The sequence below is a fragment of the Pelophylax lessonae genome (genome assembly GCF_965119305.1).
Source record: "Pelophylax lessonae genome assembly, chromosome: 1".
NCBI lineage: Eukaryota > Metazoa > Chordata > Amphibia > Anura > Ranidae > Pelophylax > Pelophylax lessonae.
The window spans coordinates 872,632,207-872,652,023 of record NC_138768.1 but is presented as its reverse complement, the minus strand read 5'-3'; the positions used below and the strand labels follow the sequence as shown (position 1 = coordinate 872,652,023).

At 41.4% G+C, this 19,817-nt stretch overlaps 1 protein-coding gene across 1 annotated transcript in view; it reads right to left on the bottom strand.

Moving 5' to 3' along the window:
* Window positions 1-5,554: 5,554 nt before the first annotated feature.
* LOC309550360 (vomeronasal type-2 receptor 26-like) overlaps window positions 5,555-19,817 on the bottom strand; it is a gene marked incomplete at both ends in the record, with an annotated part of 36,846 nt that continues 22,583 nt past the window's right edge. The window contains one exon of the mRNA XM_082250757.1: window positions 5,555-6,447. Coding sequence (XP_082106883.1) covers window positions 5,555-6,447 — 893 coding nt within the window. The remainder of the gene's footprint in view (window positions 6,448-19,817) is intronic.

Genomic DNA, 19,817 nt, shown 5'->3' with positions numbered 1-19,817 from the left:
ATCCTTCAATATATTCCCCATCCTTAGTATATTCTCCATCCTTCAATATGTTCCCCATCCTTCAATATATATTTCCCACTTGTCAATATATTCCCCATCCTTCAATATATTCTCCATCCTTCAATATATTCTCCATCCTTCAATATATTCCCCATCCTTCAATATATTCTCCATGCTTCAATATATTCCCCATCCTTCAATATATTCTCCATGCTTCAATATATTCCCCATCCTTCAATATATTCTCCATCCTTCAATATATTCTCCATCCTTCAATATATTCCCCATCCTTCAATATATTCTCCATGCTTCAATATATTCCCCATCCTTCAATATATTCTCCATGCTTCAATATATTCCCCATCCTTCAATATATTCTCCATCCTTCAATATATTCTCCATCCTTCAATATATTCCCCATCCTTCAATATATTCTCCATGCTTCAATATATTCTCCATCCTTCAATATATTCCCCATCCTTCAATATATTCTCCCATCCTTCAATATATTCCCCATCCTTCAATATATTCCCCATCCTTCAATATATTCTCCATCCTTCAATATATTCAACATCCTCCAATATATTCTCCATCCTTTAATGCATTCCCCATCCTTCAATATATTATCCATCCTTCAATATATTCCCCATCCTTCAATATATTCCCCATCCTTCAATATATTCTCCATGCTTCAATATATTCTCCATCCTTCAATATATTCCCCATCCTTCAATATATTCCCCATCCTTCAATATATTCTCCCATCCTTCAATATATTCCCCATCCTTCAATATTTTCTCCATGCTTCAATATATTCTCCATCCTTCAATATATTCCCCATCCTTCAATATATTCCCCATCTTTCAATATATTCTCCCATCCTTCAATATATTCCCCAACCTTCAATATATTCTCCATCCTCCAATATATTCCCCATCCTTCAATATATTCTCCATCCTTCAATACATTTCCCATCCTTCAATATATTCTCCATGCTTCAATATATTCTCCATCCTTCAATATATTCCCCGTCCTTCAATATATTCCCCATCCTTCAATATATTCCCCATCTTTCAATATATTCTCCCATCCTTCAATATATTCCCCATCCTTCAATACATTCTCCATCCTTCAATACATTCTCCATCCTTCAATATATTCTCCTATCCTTCAATATATTCCTTATCCTTCAATATATTCTCCATCCTTCAATATATTCCCCATCCTTCAATATATTCTCCAATCCTTCAAAATATTCCTCATCCTTCAATATATACTCCATCCTTCAATATATTCTCCATCCTTCAATACATTCCCAATCCTTCAATATATTCTCCATCCTTCAATATATTCCCCATCCTTCAATATATTCTCCATCCTTCAATATATTCAACATTCTTCAATATATTCTCCATCCTTCAATATATCCTCCATCCTTCAATACATTCCCCATCCTTCAATATATTCTCCATCCTTCAATATATTCTCCATCCTTTAATATATTCCCCATCCTTCAATATATTCTCTCATCCTTCAATATATTCCCCATCCTTCAATATATTCTCCATCCTTCAATATATTCTCCATCCTTCAAGATATTCTCCATTAGTGATGGACGAACATCGGCCGGGGCGGTTCGCAAACGTCAGCCGCAAATTTTCTCAAATGTCCGCAAACCGCAAGTTTGACTTTAACAGGAGGCGAACTTTAAAAACCTTTAGGTCATATTTGCAGCCACAAAAGACTTACTAGCTGTGCACAAATAGTCCCACCACATTGACAATGTCATAACAGAAGTTTTGCAATTGGAAAAGTTGCCCTAAATTTTTTATTTTTTTTTAACAGCAAAAAAATGTATTTTTTTTTCATAAATCAGCCAGAACTGACAGCAGCCGGTAAATACATGTCAAATATATATAGGGTCCATTCACACATCTGTAAAATGGGTCCGCATCCATTCCACAATTTGGCTGAACGTTTACAGACCCATTGATTTTCAATTCCAGTATGCAAAAATGAGGCATTCACAGGATACAGAAGTAAGTGTTGCCCATTCCAGGCCCCAAAAATGAGCCCACATGGGTTTACCTGACAGCTAAGAACGTAGTATTTGGTGGCCGGAGGTACATTAGGCATTCACAGGATAAAGAAGTAAGTGTTGGCCAGTATAGGCCCCAAAAATTAGCCCACATGGGTTTATCTGACAGCAAAGAACATTGTATTCTGTGGCTGGAGGTATATTAGGCATTCACAGGATACAAAAGTAAGTGTCGGCCACTACAGGCCCCAAATATTAGCCCACATGGGTTTACCTGACAGCTAAGAACATAGTATTCTGTGGCTGAAGGTTCATTAGGCATTGACAGAAAAAATAATTGTCGGCCATGAAAGGCCCCAAAAATTAGGCATTCAATGGACATGAAATGCCTTTTATGCCACTGTATTTAACCGCTTGCCGACCGCCGCAAGTAAATTTACTGCGGCGGTCAGCCCCTCACAGGCAAAGTGACGTTAATTAATGTCACTAGCCTGGGAGGGTCTGGGGAGCGAGCACACGCCGCCGGAGGTGTGCACCCGCTCCCGCGCGGTCACGGACCCCCCCCCGCGCGTGTGACCGGCGGACCCGATGTCCGCCGGTCACTCGGCGATCGTCGGGGGAGAGGGAGAAAGTAAGGCAGCTTGTGTAAACAAGCTGCCTGTCATTCTCCTCGGTGTAAAAACACTGATCACACGGTTCTACTATGTAGAACCGTTGATCAGTGTCCTTACACCTCAAGTCACAGCCAATCACAGTAAGAATCACGCCCCTAGGGACACACACAGCCCCTCCCTCACAAATAAAGTTAACCCCTTCGCTACCAGTGTATTTTTACAGTAACAGTGCATATGTATAGCACTGATTACTGTAGTAATGTCTCTGGTAACCCCAAAGTGTCAAAAATGTCAGTCAAGGGTCCGATCTGTCCGCCCCAATGTCGCAGTACCGCAAAATAAATCGCAGATCGCCGCCATTACGCGTTAAAAAAAAAAACAACAAAAATGACAAAAATCTTTCCCTTTGTTAGTAAACGCGATAACTTTTGCGCAAACCAATAAAAATACGCTTTTTGCGATTTTTTTTTACCAAACATAGGTAGCATAAAACAAATTGGCCAAAAATGTTAAAAAATTTTGATTTTTAAATTTTTTTGGGGAATTTCATATAAAAAAATGTGAAAAATATTGTTATTTTTGCAAAATTTACGCTCTTTTTTTGTTTATAGCGCAAAAAGTAAAAAGCGCACAGATGATCAAATACCACCAAAAGAAAGCTCTGTTTGTGGGAAAAAAAGGACGTCAAATTTGTTTAGGTACAGCGTCGCACGACCGCGCAATTGTCCGTTAAAGTCACGCAGTGCCGAATCGCAAAATACCCCCTGGTCGTTTATCAGCCAAATCCTCCGGGGCTTAAGTGGTTAACGAAGACAAGGACCAGGAACTGTTGTGGGTGGATGGCGGTCTGGCGGATATTTGTGGCCTGTCATGAGGAATTTCAATAAAACATGGTCTACTGGTCACATGTGTTGAATTCCTCAGAGATCCATGCCTCATTCATTTTTATAAATGTGAGGTAGTCTACACTGTCATGAGCTAGGCGAGTGCGCTTATCGGTCACGATCCCCCCCTGCTGCGCTGAACGTCCTTTCGGACAGGACACTGGACGGGGGGCAAGCCAACAGTTACATTGCAAATTGTGCAAGCTCTGGCCAGAGGTCTAGCCTGCCCACCCAGTAGTCCAGGGGTTCATCACTCCTCAGAGCATTCACATCGGTTGTTAACCCAATGTAGTCGGTCTAGGCGTTCCCTGATGCTGGATCCGGAGGACAGCTGTCGATGGGTCAGCTGAAAAAAGGATCTCATATCTGAAGTGACCAAGACATCTTCAAACCGCCCTCTTCTTGCAGGCGCTGTTGGATTGCTACCCGCAACTGTTTCTCTGTGACTGAAAATTCCTCTGCCAGAGCACGCAAAAGCAGAATGCAGCATTTCTCGCATAAAGGCCTGGAAGTGCTGCATTCTGACCGCCCTCTTTGATGCTGGCAACATTTCAGACATTTTTTGTTTGTACCGGGGGTCTAAGTACGTTGCCACCCAGTACTGGTCCTTGCCCTTTATGCTTTTTATATGGGGGTCCCCCTTAAAACACTGCAGCATGAAGGCCCGCATTCGCACTAAACTGGAAGTTGTGTAGTGGCCTGGCTCCAGCTCATCATCCAGGATAATGTCGTCCTCGTTCTCCTCCCCCCATCCACCGCTAACACCAGGGATCCCAGAAAGGTTTAAAGCATGCTCTTCTTGCTCCTCCTCATCCGCCCCGGCACCATCCTCCTCTGACTCCTCTTCAGTCTCCTGTTGTTGACTTGTCTCAGATTGTCTCAGACTTGTCAGAATTGTCTCAGACTTGTCTCTCTACTGTACTTTGTATGGCCTCATCCTTCTGTACCCCTCTTCTGTAACTTGTATGGCTTCATCCTTCTGTAGCCCACATGGGTTTATCTGACAGCAAAGAACATTGTATTCTGTGGCTGGAGGTATATTAGGCATTCACAGGATACAAAAGTAAGTGTCGGCCACTACAGGCCCCAAATATTAGCCCACATGGGTTTACCTGACAGCTAAGAACATAGTATTCTGTAGCTGAAGGTTCATTAGGCATTGACAGAAAAAATAATTGTCGGCCATGAAAGGCCCCAAAAATTAGGCATTCAATGGACATGAAATGCCTTTTATGCCACTGTATTTAACCGCTTGCCGACCGCCGCAAGTAAATTTACTGCGGCGGTCAGCCCCTCACAGGCAAAGTGACGTTAATTAACGTCACTAGCCTGGGAGGGTCTGGGGAGCGAGCGCTCTGCTGTCATTTGTATGGCTTCATCCTTCTCTAACCCTCTACTGTTTTAAAAAGTCAAGAAAAACTATTGGAAATAAAATGAAGTCATCTTATCACTTAAAATATAAACCTACCAAGAACATGGTCTCATCTACTTCAACTAATATTACAAATTATTGTAGAATACGCTAAGACAAATGCATTTATTAATATATCTGGATACATCTGCATACAATAATAAATATTAATTATGACATTTCAAGCAGTTTTTAAAAGAATATGCTTCGTATTTACCTTTTGTTAAGGGTGGAGAGTGAAAATGTTACCATCTTGAAGAGCGATGGGTGGTGCTGGTATCTGACACTTTGTGATGTTTTTGTTCCCCTCTGGACACTGTGGTTTCTCCTCACTGACTACTTTGTTCTGTAGTCATGTAACAGCCGGTGGGAGGAACCACTACACCCAGGAGGGGAAAAGGTTTTCAACAAACCCAAAGTGTCAGATACCGGCAGTGTCCTTAGTTCTTCAAGAGAGCAAAAATTAGACTCACCATCTATTGGAGAGGTAAGTATTAAATGTTTAAATGTAACAATGTTCATTCTCAATACGCTAACAAAATACTAAAATTAACAATAATAAAGATAAAGCTATAACTACTGGTAATCCAGTGTTCCTCCATAAATATTAGTGGAAAACTATTTTTGTATTCAGGTCAGGTCTGAACAGAATTATATAACATTTGTGGAAAAATATACAGCCAAGAAGTCCAGTACTTGATGCCATTATAGCAAAAACCTTCACAGCCACCATGTATTTCCCTCTGGTGCTCAGATAGGCCGGAATCATGGCAATCCAGACACTGCAAAACACCAGCATGCTGAAGGTGATGTACTTGGCCTCATTAAACCTGTCCGGTAATGTCCTGGCAAAAAAAGCTATAATGAAACTCACAGCTGCCAGAAGCCCCATATATCCCAGGACAGAGTAGAAGCCAATAACTGAACCCTCATTACACTGAATGATGATCTTTCCCTGATAAGAGTGAGTGTCCTGATGCTGGAAGGGGGGAGAAATAGACAACCAAGAGACACAGATTATTACTTGAACCAGTGAGAAGACACAAATGATAACATAGGGCAGTTTGGCTCCCATCCATTTCCTCCAGGGGCTTCCAGGTTTGGAGGCTTTAAACGCAATACACACCATGATACTTTTGGCAAGTAGAGAAGAGATGGCAACTGAGAAGATGACACCAAAAGAGGTTACACGCAGCATGCAGGTTACATCCACTGGACGGCCGAGGAACAAGAAGACACAGAGGAAGCTCAACATGATGGAGACCAGGAGAAGATAGCTCAGGTTTGGGTTATTAGCTTTAACAATGGGGGTGTCCCGGTAATGTATAAATATCCCCAATATTAAACCAGTCAGAAGACTACAGAGGATGGAGACAGGTGAAAATACTGAAACAATGGGATCATCAGTGTAGGAGAGAAATTCCACCAGTTTTGGAACACACCGATCCTTCTTCTCATTTGGCCATTCATCATCAGGACATTTCATGCAATTTTCACTGTCTGCAGGAGGAAGAATACAAACACAATGAGTATATGGGCCAGAGCTTCTGAGAAAACATAGTTACATAGTTAGTCTGGTTAAAAAAATTCAATCTAGTTCAACCAATACAATTCTACAATATACACAATCTTATACCCACAGTTGGTCCAGAGGAAGGCAAACAAAAACCAAAAAAACAGTAAAGCATGATCCAATTTGCTCCCGCAAGGGAAAAATTCCTCCCTGATCTAATTGGATATTCCCTGGATCAACTATACCTATAAAGGTTAGTATGCAGTTAAATTCTGTACATTTAGGAAATAATCCAGGCTTTTTTAAAGCAATCTACTGAGCTGGCCAAAGCCAACTCTTGAGGGAGTCTATTGCACATTTTCACAGCTCTTACTGTGAAGAAACCTTTCTTGCATTTGGAGATGAAATCTCTTTTCCTCCAGACATAAAGAGTGACCCCGTTTCCTCTCTGATGCCCTTAAAGTGAATAACTCAACACCAGGTTCACTATATGGACCCCTTATGTATTTATACATGTTGATCATATCCCCCCTTAATCTCCTCCTCTTAAGAGAGAATAAATTCAGTTCCTCTAATCTTTTCTCATAGCTGAGCTCCTCCATGCCTCTTATCAGTTTGGTTGCCCTTCTCTGCACTTTCTCCAGTTCCCTGATATCCTTTTTGAAAACTGGTGCCCAAAACTGAACTGCATATTCCAGATGAGGTCTTACTAATGATTTGTACAGGGGCAAAATTATATCTCTCTCTCTGGAGTCCATACCTCTCTACAAAAACGAAGTTTGCTTGCTTTGGAAACTGCAGCTTGGCATTGCATGCTGTTATTAAGCTTACTGTCTACCAGAACACCCAGATCCTTCTCCACCATTGATTTCCCCAGATGTACTCCTTCTAGTATGTATACTGAATGCACATTCTTAGCTCCCAAGGCCATAACTTTACATTTATCAACAATAAACCTCATTTGCCACATAGTTGCCCAATTAAACAGTCCATTGATGTTGGCTTGTAAGTTGGAGACATCCTGTAAGGACGTTATTCCACTGCAAAGCTTGGTGTCAAACACTGAAATTGTACTTTTAATCCCAGACCCAATATCATTTATAAAGATATTAAAAAGTAAGGGACCCAACACTGAACCTTGGGGTACACCACTGATAACCTTAGACCATTCAGAGTAAGAATCATTAACCACTATTTTCTGAATTTGGTCTTTTAGCCAGTTTTCTATCCATTTACAAACTGTTTTTTTTTTTTAGGCCTATAGACTTTACCTTACACATTAGCAACGAATTGTCTTATGTTGTCTCACAGCTAACAATGTGATTATCATCAGTGCATTGTGGGAGAGTAAAAGAAAATATAACAAATGACCTAAATATATAATATTTAAATGCTGGATTCATTCATTTAAGATGGATAGATAGATAGATAGATAGTGTAACGGAACTGCGACCCACACTTTACTTGTGGACTTCCGTCAGATTACATTATCATATGCAGATGAAATTGGATACAGAAATAGAATTAACCTGAAATAATTATCTAGCCATCTGGACAGAAACAATATGTGAGATCATTAACATTTAACAGTGGGACAGAAAGGCTTAACAGAATACACGTCACACCTCAATACACAAACAATAGGGAGAGCCTGTCTCTGACATTGAAGTTCAATACACGTTATCATAAGTGTAAACACAGACCCATTTAAAGCAACCCAAACCATTAAGTATCTGTCTTTCACTCCCAGTGACGGTGAGTACTGTCACAGATAGATAGATAGATAGATAGATAGATAGATAGATAGATAGATAGATAGATAGATAGATAGATAGATAGATAGATAGATAGATAGATAGATAGATAGATAGATAGATAGATAGATAGATAGATAGATAGATCACACAGCTGAACTCCTGTATCTAGGGAATGCCTATTGGCAAGCGGTAAAATAAAATTAAAAAGTTGTTGGCGTCATAAGGGCCCAATAAAGTATGAAGAGAAAAAAAAGGAATGCAGAAGAAATGTGTAACAGGCAGAAAAGTGATAATGGGGAGTTTTCATTTTCAATTGTCTATAAACCCTGATAATGAGCTTCTCTTATTTGCTACCTTTTGGTCTGTTACAAACACTATTGAATCATTTTGTTATTATCTGTTCAATAAATTTAAAATAAAAACCCCCTGTTGATTATGTCAGAAATTCAGAGCTGTCCTTTGCACACTTCCTTTGTTATCTCAGCACAGTCTAATTAGCCCTCCTAGTTCTTATCTTGAGACTACAGAGTAACTAGTCTCTATGCTCCTTTGCTGCTGACTTTATTTTCTTTGTACTTGGCATGAAAACACCTGGTAACAGTGCACCCAAAACCATGGCTAAACACAGAGGCGTAACTAGAACCTTCAGGGCCCTGGTGCAAGAAACCATGAAGGGCCCCCCGGACCCCTGGCCGGGGCCCTTCCTTTCAAGCCTGGGGCTCTTCCCACTGATACTGGGGCCCTTTAATCTCATTGCGGGGCCCTTTATTATGGTCCCGCAGCGGGACCCTTTCACAAGTTCTGCAGTGGGCCCCCTTAGTGCCATCTTGGGGCCTCTCCACAATGGTGGAATGCCAGGGCCCAGTCACAAGTGTGACCTTTGGGATCCTGGAAGTTCACCCACTGGTGTCAGTAGTTTTTAGTTTTTTGGTATTATTTTTTATCATTTTATTTTATTTTTTTTACTATGTCACTGACTATGACTCTTTCCATTCAGAAAAGAAAGGAGCTTGTAAATTACATATTTAATGAGCCCCTTCCTGGTTCTCTATTGTGACACACTCTGCAAAACCTGAAGGCAAAACCGGAAGAAAAATATAAAAATAAAAAGTTAACCACTTGCCCTGAAAATTTACTCCCCTCCATGACCAGACCATATTTTGCGATAGGGCACTGCATTAGGTTAACTGACCATTGCACGGTCGTGCGACGCTGTACCCAAGTAAAATGTATGTCCTTTGTTTCCCACAAATAGAGATTTAATTTGGTGGTATTTAATCACCTCTGCTGTTTTTATTTTTTGTGCTATAAACAAAAAAAGCAGACAATAAAAAAAAAAAAAAAAATAATAATAATAATAATAATACAATTTTTTACTTTCTGCTATAAAACACATTCAATATAAAAACTGAAAAAATTGAATTTCTTCATCAATTTAGGCCAATATGTATTCTGCTACATGTTTTTGGTTAAAAAAAATCCCAATAAGTGTATATTGATTGGTTTGCACAAAAGTTATCGTGTCTGCAAACTATGGGATTTTTATTTATTTTTATTACTATTAATCAGTGACTTATATCGGGACTGCGACATTGCAGCAGACTTTCCAACACTAATTGACACTTTTTGGGGACTAGTGACACCAATACAGTGATCAGTGCTAAAAAATATGCACTGTCTCTGTACTAATGACACTGTCAGGGAGTGACTTAGTGTACATTGGGGGAGTTGCTTTTACAAGGGGAAGACATGGAGCGGTGCCCCTGCTTTGCAGGAACACAGGATCCATCCCTTCCCTACTGACAAAACGGCGATCTGACTTGTTTACATAGGCAGACCGCCGTTCTCCCTCTTTACCAAACAATCAGAGGGTGCCAGCAGACATGGAGATCGTGGTACCGGAGCCGGCCGGCAGCAGAGCGCATGCGTGCCCCAGACCCAGAAGTGTTGGATCACGTATTAGGAACTTAATGAGTTTGAAGGATTGTAAGAGGTGCATGAAAGTCAGCCAGCCCCCAGTCTGATGTACTCACCCTCCAGTCTGTCACCAACCAAATAAAACCTGTCTCTTGGTACAAAGAACAGGGGTTTAGTTGACACACATTTGCAAACGCATGTGAAAGCTGCAGAGCCACTTCACGGCACCCTGTTTAAATCTGCAGTCCTACACTCTTAATTTAGTGTCCTCACACCGGAGGCACATGTTCCCCATCCACCCATTAGCGGCCATGTGCCTCCAGTGTGAGGACACTAAATTAAGAGTGTAGGACTGCAGATATAACAGGGTGCCGTGAAGTGGCTCTGCAGCTTTCACATGCGTTTGCAAATGTGTGTCAACTAAACCCCTGTTCTTTGTACCAAGAGACAGGTTTTATTTGGTTGGTGACAGACTGGAGGGTGAGTACATCAGACTGGGGGCTGGCTGACTTTCATGCACCTCTTACAATCCTTCAAACTCATTTTGTTTCTCGTTATAGGGATGGAGACGCCAGGCAACACCAGCTTGGGTCTCATCTAAAGTCCCACCTAGTCCAATATGTTTAAAACGTATTAGGAACTTTGCAGCTGTATATGTAAGTTATATGGTGGGTAAGTGGTTAAGGATAACCTAACCCGTAATGTAGAACTTTAGAAATAAAACTTTACTGTTGCTGTGCATTGACAGATCAGGAATTTATGAGGCCATGACTTGTGAGGCCATGACAGGTCCACTTTAATTATACTGTGCAAAAACACCTATTGATGGTGTCAGAAAAAATGGGGATAGAGGAGGAACTCAGTAGTTTTGTAGTAGTAATAGTGGAAGCTAAGTGGTTAGCACTAGTGATCGACCGATATCATTTTTTTCGTTGCCGATACCGGTACCGATATTTTGGTCATTGCGTATCGGTATCGGCCGATATGGGCCGATATTTTCATACATTTAATTTTTTTTTTTTTTATTCGACAGATACTTTTGTGGAGGGATCTGGGGGTCAACAAACCCCTCCCAAACCCCTCCTCTGCAGTTCAAAGCATTCAAAATGCCAAGTTTGGCTGTTTTGAATGCTGTCATTTTTTTAAATCTGATGCCAGTACCCAGAACTTCCGGAAATGAGAATAGGGTTGTTGCATGGAGACCCCATCAGAGCCGAAAACGGCTTTGATCGGGTCTTCGGTGGCCGTGCAGGCTGGTTGCCCGGGTCTCCCGGTGGGACGGGAGACCCGGGCGAGCCACAGAAGGTGGCGGGAGGGGCGGGGGACGTCCCCTCCCGCTCCTTGTAATGACAGCCGAGCGGCTTCTCAGCCGTCAGCTATGGACGCCGGAACCGGGGTGATGCCTCTAGCTGCAGACATCTCTCCGGTACAAGCACTTTCCGAAATATCGGCAATATTGGTCACCTTGGTGGCCGATTCCGATATATCGGGGAAAGTGTAGATCGGCCCTCGATATATCGCTTTGCCGATAATCGGTCGATCCCTAGTTAGCACTTCTGCCTATCAGCATTAGGGTCACCGGTTTGAATCCCAACCATGACACTACCAACCTGGAGTTTGCATGTTCTCCCTGTGCCTGTGTGAGTTTCCTCTGGGTACTCAGTTTTCCTCCCACAGTCCAAAGACATGCCGGGAGTTTAGTTGACTCCTGTCTAAATTGGCCCCAGTATGTGTATGTATGAATGTGAGTTAGGGACCTTGTATTGTAAGCTCCTTGAGGGCAGAAACTGATGTGAATATATAGTATACACTCTATACTAAAAGTATTGGGACGCCTGCCTTTACACACACACATGAACTTTAATGGCATCCGAGTCTTAGTCCATAGGGTTCAATTCTGAGTTGGCCCTCCTGTTCTGCCCACCAGATTTCTATTCAGAATACTTGTGCTTATGTTGTTTAAAATAACATCTTGGGTTTTCTTGATTCACACAAGCTAGTTATATGCAGAGCGCAGGCGCCACCTACTGTTCTTTTCTGGTATAGCTTCAGCTATTCTGCAGTAATGACATGTTGTAAAATCATAAATGTGTTTATTAAAGTTGTTAGGAGCCAGGGCATTTTGGGTGGAATTTCTACAGGAAGTGAATCCGTCACCATTTTCAGAAGCTACAGCAGGGCAGCAAGGCACGTTTTCTCTATCTCTCGCCATCACCTCTGAGAGAGCTTAACCACTTTTGGACCGAGCCCATTTCTGACACTTGTTGTTTACAAGTTAAAATCTGTATTTATTGCTAGAAAATTACTTAGAACCCCCAAACATTTTATATATATATATATATATATATATATATATATATATATATTTTAGCAAAGACTCTGGAGAATAAAATGGCTGTCGTTTCATTATTTTTTGTCATGCGGTATTTGCGCAGCGGTCTTTCAAATGCCATTTTTTGGGGAAAAAATATATTTCACTGCATTTAAAAAAAACTAAACAGTAAAGTTAGCTCATTTTTTTTTTTTTTTTGTATATTGTGAAAGATGAAGTAATGCCGAGTAAATAGATACCTAACATGTTACGGTTTAAAATTGCGCACACCCGCAGAATGGCGACAAACTACGGTCAATAAAAATCTCCATAGGCAACGCTTTAAAGTTTTTTTTAACGGTTACCAGTTTAGAGTTACTGAGTAGCTCTTTTTGTTTATTGCTCTCGCTCTGGCGATAGCGGCGATACCTCATATGTGTAGTTTGAACAGTGCTTTCATTTGCGGGCACGACTTCCGTATGCGTTTTCTTTCATGCACGAGCTCACGGCGACGGGGCGCTTTAAAAATTTTGTTTTTCTCTTTTTTTATTTAATTTTTGAACTTTAGCACAGGTTTTTAAAAAAATAAATAAAATCTGATCACTATTATTGCTGTCACAAGCAATGTAAGCATCCCTTGTGACAGTAATAGGCAGTGACAGGTACTCAAAAATGGAGGGATCGGGGGGTCTAAAAGACCCCAAACCCCTCCACTGCACTTCAATGTATTCAAAATTCTGAAAACTGCATTTTTGAATACTGTCACTTTTTTAAATTTGGCACCTTTAGCAGCGGAGTAACCCAAACGTGACGTCATGGACGCCGCCTCCGGGTTACGTCATCGGAGACCCGATCGAAGCAAAATCTGGCTTAGTTCGGGACTCCAACCAGCTGGCGGACGTGTTGGCTGGTTGCTCGGGTCTAAAATATGATACAGGGATGATGCCTCTAGCTGCAGGTATCACCCCGGTACAACCACTTCTTGCAGATCATGTAGATCTACGTGAGATTGCGGGAAGTGGTTAAAAAGTGAGTTCTTGGCATCCTGTATTATAGATCATTGTTTCTTTATTGTATGCAATTTTGTACTGATTGATCCTTATTTTTATCAATTTGTAGTTTCACCTGGCTTGTTCTAATAAATTTGAGAGCAAAAAAAAAAAACTCTTCTGGAAAGGCTGTCCACAAGGTTTAGGAGTGTGTCTTGTTGTGGAAATTTTATTAAGACTTATGTTAACTGATGTGGACACTATCTGATAGGATGGGTTTTAGTTGAATTGCCATTATGGCTCCCAGTGTCAGTGTACCGATATTTGCTATGTACAGCGAATATGGCTTTAACCGGCCATGAGGAAAGACCGTTTGTTGTGGAAACCTTCCATTAAATGGAGACCGCATGCCACTCACCTGATCATCCCGGCCGGCGGGTGTTCTGTGTGCCGATCTGGGTCTATGGAAGTCCAATGCGAGGTCCACTGCGCAAATGTATATCAGTCAGCTGGGGCCCCATGATTTGCTGGCGTAGATATGTTTGTAAAGTGGAATTATTATAGTTTTGATAAGTATCTGCCCTTTAGCTGGAATAATGACTGGTAGCTTTCTATTATGCTCGATCCATATGACTGCTATTTCCTTTGCAGATATAGTCTCATTTACTGGAATAGTAGCATAATCACTATCAAATATGGTTTTTATGAACTATATTATAGAGGATTTATTATAACAGGTTATGACGGGAGTGCATGCACATGTATTAGCGAGGCAACGTTCATGAGATACACGCTAGTTCTATTGTATAGTGTTTGGCGGGCATTTTACTGCTCGTGGGTCTAGCTATAGTGCACGGTTCCTCGTGCCCCTAACGGTGGGAACTCATGCATGCTGCTCAGCTCATTCATAAACATACACTCCCCCTTCTATTGAAATTTTGAATGTATACATGTGTGTGATTGGTTGTTACTTTGTATAGAGCTCATGTTATGCGATTGTACACCAGAGGCTGATTGGTTATGTTGTATAGCCGTCACCTTCCACTGTAAACCCCTGTTTTCTGGCCATAAATTAACGAGGGACCTGTGTTGAAGCAAACTTTTTTTTCTGTTGGCAACGACCATGACACAGCTTGTGCCTGTTTTATGCTTTGCCGCCAAGCGCGCCGGAATTTCTTTTTACAAAATAGCCGCATATCGTACTTTCAGTACAAGGGATTATTGGCGTTTGGCGTGTATTAGTATCCTCACTTGCGCTTTTTAGTAGTGAATTTCTACGTGCCAAGCTCCATTGATTTCTACCACAGTCTATGGGAATGTTTGACCATCCTTCCAGAAGCACATTTGTAAAGGTCAGGCACTGATGTTGTATGAGAAGGCCTGGCTCGCAGTCTCTGCTCTAATTCATCCCAAAGGTGTTCTATTGGGTTGAGGTCAGGTCTCTGTGCAGGCCAGTCAAGTTCCTCCACCGCAAACTCACATCTTTATGGACCTTGCTTTCATCATTTCAAAATCATTTGGTGGAGGGGAGATTATGGTGTGAGGTTGTTTTTCAGGGGTTGGGCTTGGCCCCTTAGTTCCAGTGAAGGGAACTCTTAAGGCATCAGCATACCAAGACATTTTGGACAATTTCATGCTCCCAACTTGGTGGGAACAGTTTGGGGATGGACCCTTCCTGTTCCACCACTGCACAAAGCAAGGTCCATAAAGACATGGATGAGCGAGTTTGGGGTGGAGGAACTTGACTGGCCTGCACAGAGTCCTGACCTCAACCTGATAGAACACCTTTGAGATGAATTAGAGCGGAGACTGCGTCACCTCACAAATGCACTTCTGGAAGAATGGTCAAACATTCCCATAGACACACTCCTAAACCTTGTGGACAGCCTTCCCAGAAGAATTGAAGCTGTTATAGCTGCAAATGGTGGGTGTCGTGGCATACCTATCTCGCATTTTCTGGATACCTTATTGGCCTTTACAGGATGCCTTGACTGGCATTTAGAATGGTTATTTTAAACAAAATGTCTTTTGAGTTAATCTCATTCCCTTTGATTTCTTTACATGTGTCACTGAGCTTGCAAAGGCTAAGAATATATCAGATGACCGAAACAGTGGAAATTCCCTATCTCTCAGAATATCAACTCTGTCTGGACAGCTGACCACAAAGCCAATAATATCTTCTAAAAAGCCCCTTTGGAACTTTTATTGTGTGTCACCAAGAAATTTCCCCTGATGACAGAGAATCACGATCTAGATTGACATAATGCTTACTATAATTAGTTGTTAACTTTGATTGAATAAAAGATGTTAATAACAACCCATTTCTTGAACGTCAGATTGTAATGACAAACCCATTTTTGAGTATATATAAACTCCAGCAATGTTGTAATAAATCAGGTCACTATGATTCAGCCATCTTGAGTCTTGTCTGATCTCATTATATATATAGCTATATATTGTCTGATTTGGTATCACTGACTAACAGGTAACAGGTATTTTGTACCTGAGGAAAATTCCACAACAATTTGGCGAGCCAGCCAGGAGTCGAACCTAGAATCTTCTGGTAGCATGGCCGGGCGTGGTGGTGTGCGTCTGTAATCCCAGCTACTTGGGAGGCTGAGGCTGTCGGATTGCTTGAGTCCAGGAGTTCTGGTCTACCCTGTGCTATGTCGATCGGGTGTCCACGCTAAGTTCGGTATCAATATGGTGGCTCCAGGGGAGCCTGGGGCCACCAGGTTGCCCTAAGGAGGGGTGAACCGGCCCAGGTCGGAAACGGAACAGGTCCAGAGAACTCGGAAGTTAGAGGTAATTCCAAGTCACAGAGAACTCGGAAGTTAGAGGTAATTCCAAGTCACAGAGAACTCGGAAGTTAGAGGTAATTCCAAGTCACAGAGAACTCGGAAGTTAGAGGTAATTCCGAGTCACAGAGAACTCGGAAGTAAGCCGTAATTCCAAGTCACAGAGAACTCGGAAGTTAGAGGTAATTCCAAGTCACAGAGAACTCGGAAGTTAGAGGTAATTCCGAGTCACAGAGAACTCGGAAGTTAGAGGTAATTCCGAGTCACAGAGAACTCGGAAGTAAGCGGTAATTCCAAGTCACAGAGAACTCGGAAGTTAGAGGTAATTCCAAGTCACAGAGAACTCGGAAGTTAGAGGTAATTCCAAGTCACAGAGAACTCGGAAGTTAGAGGTAATTCCAAGTCACAGAGAACTCGGAAGTTAGAGGTAATTCCAAGTCACAGAGAACTCGGAAGTTAGAGGTAATTCCAAGTCACAGAGAACTCGGAAGTTAGAGGTAATTCCAAGTCACAGAGAACTCGGAAGTTAGAGGTAAGTCCAGGTCACAGAGAACTTGGAAGTTAGAGGTAAGTCCAAGTCACAGAGAACTTGGAAGTTAGAGGTAAGTCCAGGTCACAGAGAACTTGGAAATTAGAGGTAGTTATTTTATTTTTTGGATAACAGTGAAATGGGAAACTGGGTTACCGTAGATACCGACCAGGGGTCGATGAGAAAGGTCATTAGGACCATGGCCTTAGAGTGTATGGGTAACAGGGTTACCAGATAAATGGGGCAGACCAGGGAGTTTGCATTCGAAGATTAAATGCTCTGGGAGCATAGTTTTTGGGCTACACAGCCAATTAAAGTGTTCTGTAGTTGGACAGCTAATAATCCTAGTTGTAGGATAAGATAAGATAGGATATGACAGATTTTTGTAAAGTGTATGAAACAGATTTGGCAAGAACAAACTTAAAATCAGTTGCAGAAATATGGAAGCAGGAGAGTATGAAGTTGAATGAGTATTATGATAAATGAGTTGAAACAAGTATAAACAATAATGTGTTGAATTGTTTCATGAGAAAGCGCAGCAATCTTGTATTCAATAGTAGAATGTAAGGATGCTCATTGCCCTTTAATTCTGAAAAAAAAAAAAACAGGCTCTGTGTCTTTGATATAAAATGAGGAAGTAGTTTATAAGCTGGGAGTTTGTAGCACGGAGGAAAAGATTGTTTCTTTATATGATAAATGAACGGCATATGATATTTTTGGGGTTATTCTGTATTAAATTAAACTAAGATGAAAAATAATATGTTGCCCTTTAAACCAGGAATCTTTGTTTAGACATTAAGGGTTACCGCAATTAACATGACCATTGAACCCTATTGGCACTGAGCCAAAAGTTTTAAAATAGAATAACTTTTTATATAATTATGGTATATTAAGTGGTATTTCAGGGGCATCCTCCGTAACCAAAGGGGAACCTCTGATAAGATTTTTGAAATTCGGGACAAAGTTTTAGAGGATATTTGTTTGAAAGATAAAAGTACATTACTTCCTGTCATTATGGGTGTATAAAAAGTGACCTACTACAAATAGTGTAAAGACAGGACATTAGAGCAAAGAATCGCAGCCAGCCCCTCTCCCCCAGATGGACAGTAAATAAGGTATTCAGCTAACCTGTGTCCGCATGTCCCCATCAGAAGCGTCCGAAAGGTTTACAGTAGGAATAACAGTAGCAGGGGTGAGAGTGGTTTCCTGCCTGGCTTCAAAGGAAAAGGGGAAGTCATTAAAAAAAAAAAAAAAAATGTTTGTGTTGAGTTAAAATTTCAGTGTTCAGTTTCAGATGAAGTGCCCATTAATCCAGTATGTAGCATATGTCTCTTGCCAGCTTGACCCAGTGATAGAAGGATCCTCAGCTGTGTGCTGGCCACAGCCTGCAAAAGAGCTGCTGGGTAAAACAGGTGCAATGTATTTAAGCCAGTTTACTTCCAGTACAGGAGCAGGCACTAGAGGGGGGGAGGGGAAAAAATGTTTGTTAAATATCCCCCATGACTGTTTTTGAGCTGATGATGGCAGAATCTGAATTGTTGAGCCCTGCAAAAAAAGGCTCCTCTCTAAAGCCCTGATGAGACCCTTTATGTAGATGGATCATGTTTGTAAACAGAGGAGGGTAAGCCTGTAACCGGGTATGCAGTAGTAACAGCAATAAATAAACAAAAAGAATGCAGAGGCATTAAATCTAAAGTTCTAAGCACAAGCAGCTGATGGTTTTGGCAAAGGCCTGTGAATTTTAAAGAGTTAACATTCACATTGACATGATTTTGGTCATATTTTTGAAAGCTTGTAACTTTTTGACCTCAGCCCAAGTTCTCTCGGTAAGCCAAGAAAAAGCATGCAGATATAATAGAGACTGTTCTTAGTCTTCCAGTGTTTCACCAAGGTGGCCATTTATTAAAAAAAACCAAGGCACATGCAAGAGAGGACACAGAAGAAGCTGCAGGAAACGCAAGGGCCGACAGAGCAGCGAAGAAGGCTGCACTGGAACAGGTCCCTATCCGGGTACTGACACTCCTAGGAAAGCAACCAACTCCTGTAAGTATGGCAATCTTGATATCATTGCAGAAAAAGCCCCCTCACAGGAGCGTAAGAAGTGGCGGAAGAAAGGTGCAACACAGGATGTAACTGGTTGCTGGAGGATGGAGGAGCATTTCTGTCTGATCTCAGGCCCTATACCCGAGGGTGGCAGCCGCAGCTCACGGATCGTGTCATATCTCAAAGACTCTAATGACCACCTTGGTAATACAACACTGGTTAGCACCAGGTTTTCCTGGAGTAGCTGCAAAATATACTGCTTCTTGTCTTACCTGTGCTAGGTACAATGTTGGTAGAGCTGTAAGCACCCCATAAAAGCACCGCCTAAGTCAGACTGTCCTTTCCAAGGAGTTCAAATAGATTACATTGATTTCCCACAGTCTGGTCCCGATGCACATGTTTTAGTTTGTATAGACATTTTTCAGGATGGCCTAATGCCTGGCCAGTCTCTTAGGGTAAAGTACAAACCACAGGAAAAAGGCCTTTGCCCCAGGTAATGTGCAGGTATAGAATCCCAGAAACTATGGAAAGTGACAGGGGTACTCACTTTAAAGGAAGGGTTCTACAAGAGATCCTATCCGCACTAAATATTGAGAAAGCCTTTTACACTCCATATCACTCACAGAGTAGCGGAAAGGTACAAAAGGTTGTATGGTAAAAAAAAAAAAAAAAAAACACAAGTTGAGTAAAAAAATAGCAGAAACAAGTAGATTGTTTTACGTTTTTTCCTTTGTCAGGAACACTCCCAAGAGAGGTGTGGATAGCTGAAGCAGGTCTCTATTTACCACAGAAATTGCAAGCTGCACACTCAGATCTCACTAGATGTGTTGCAGCGCTTTAAAAGCAATTGACAAAAATGCATAATAGTGTGTTTTCATCCCTACCAGATCCAAATGAGGATACTAAGTCATAAAGTAAGGCTACTAAGAGTGCAATTGGTTACACCAACATCCCTCAAGGTAGAAGGGATACATGGATTCACGCCAGTCATTGAAAAAAGGTGGTACAATGAT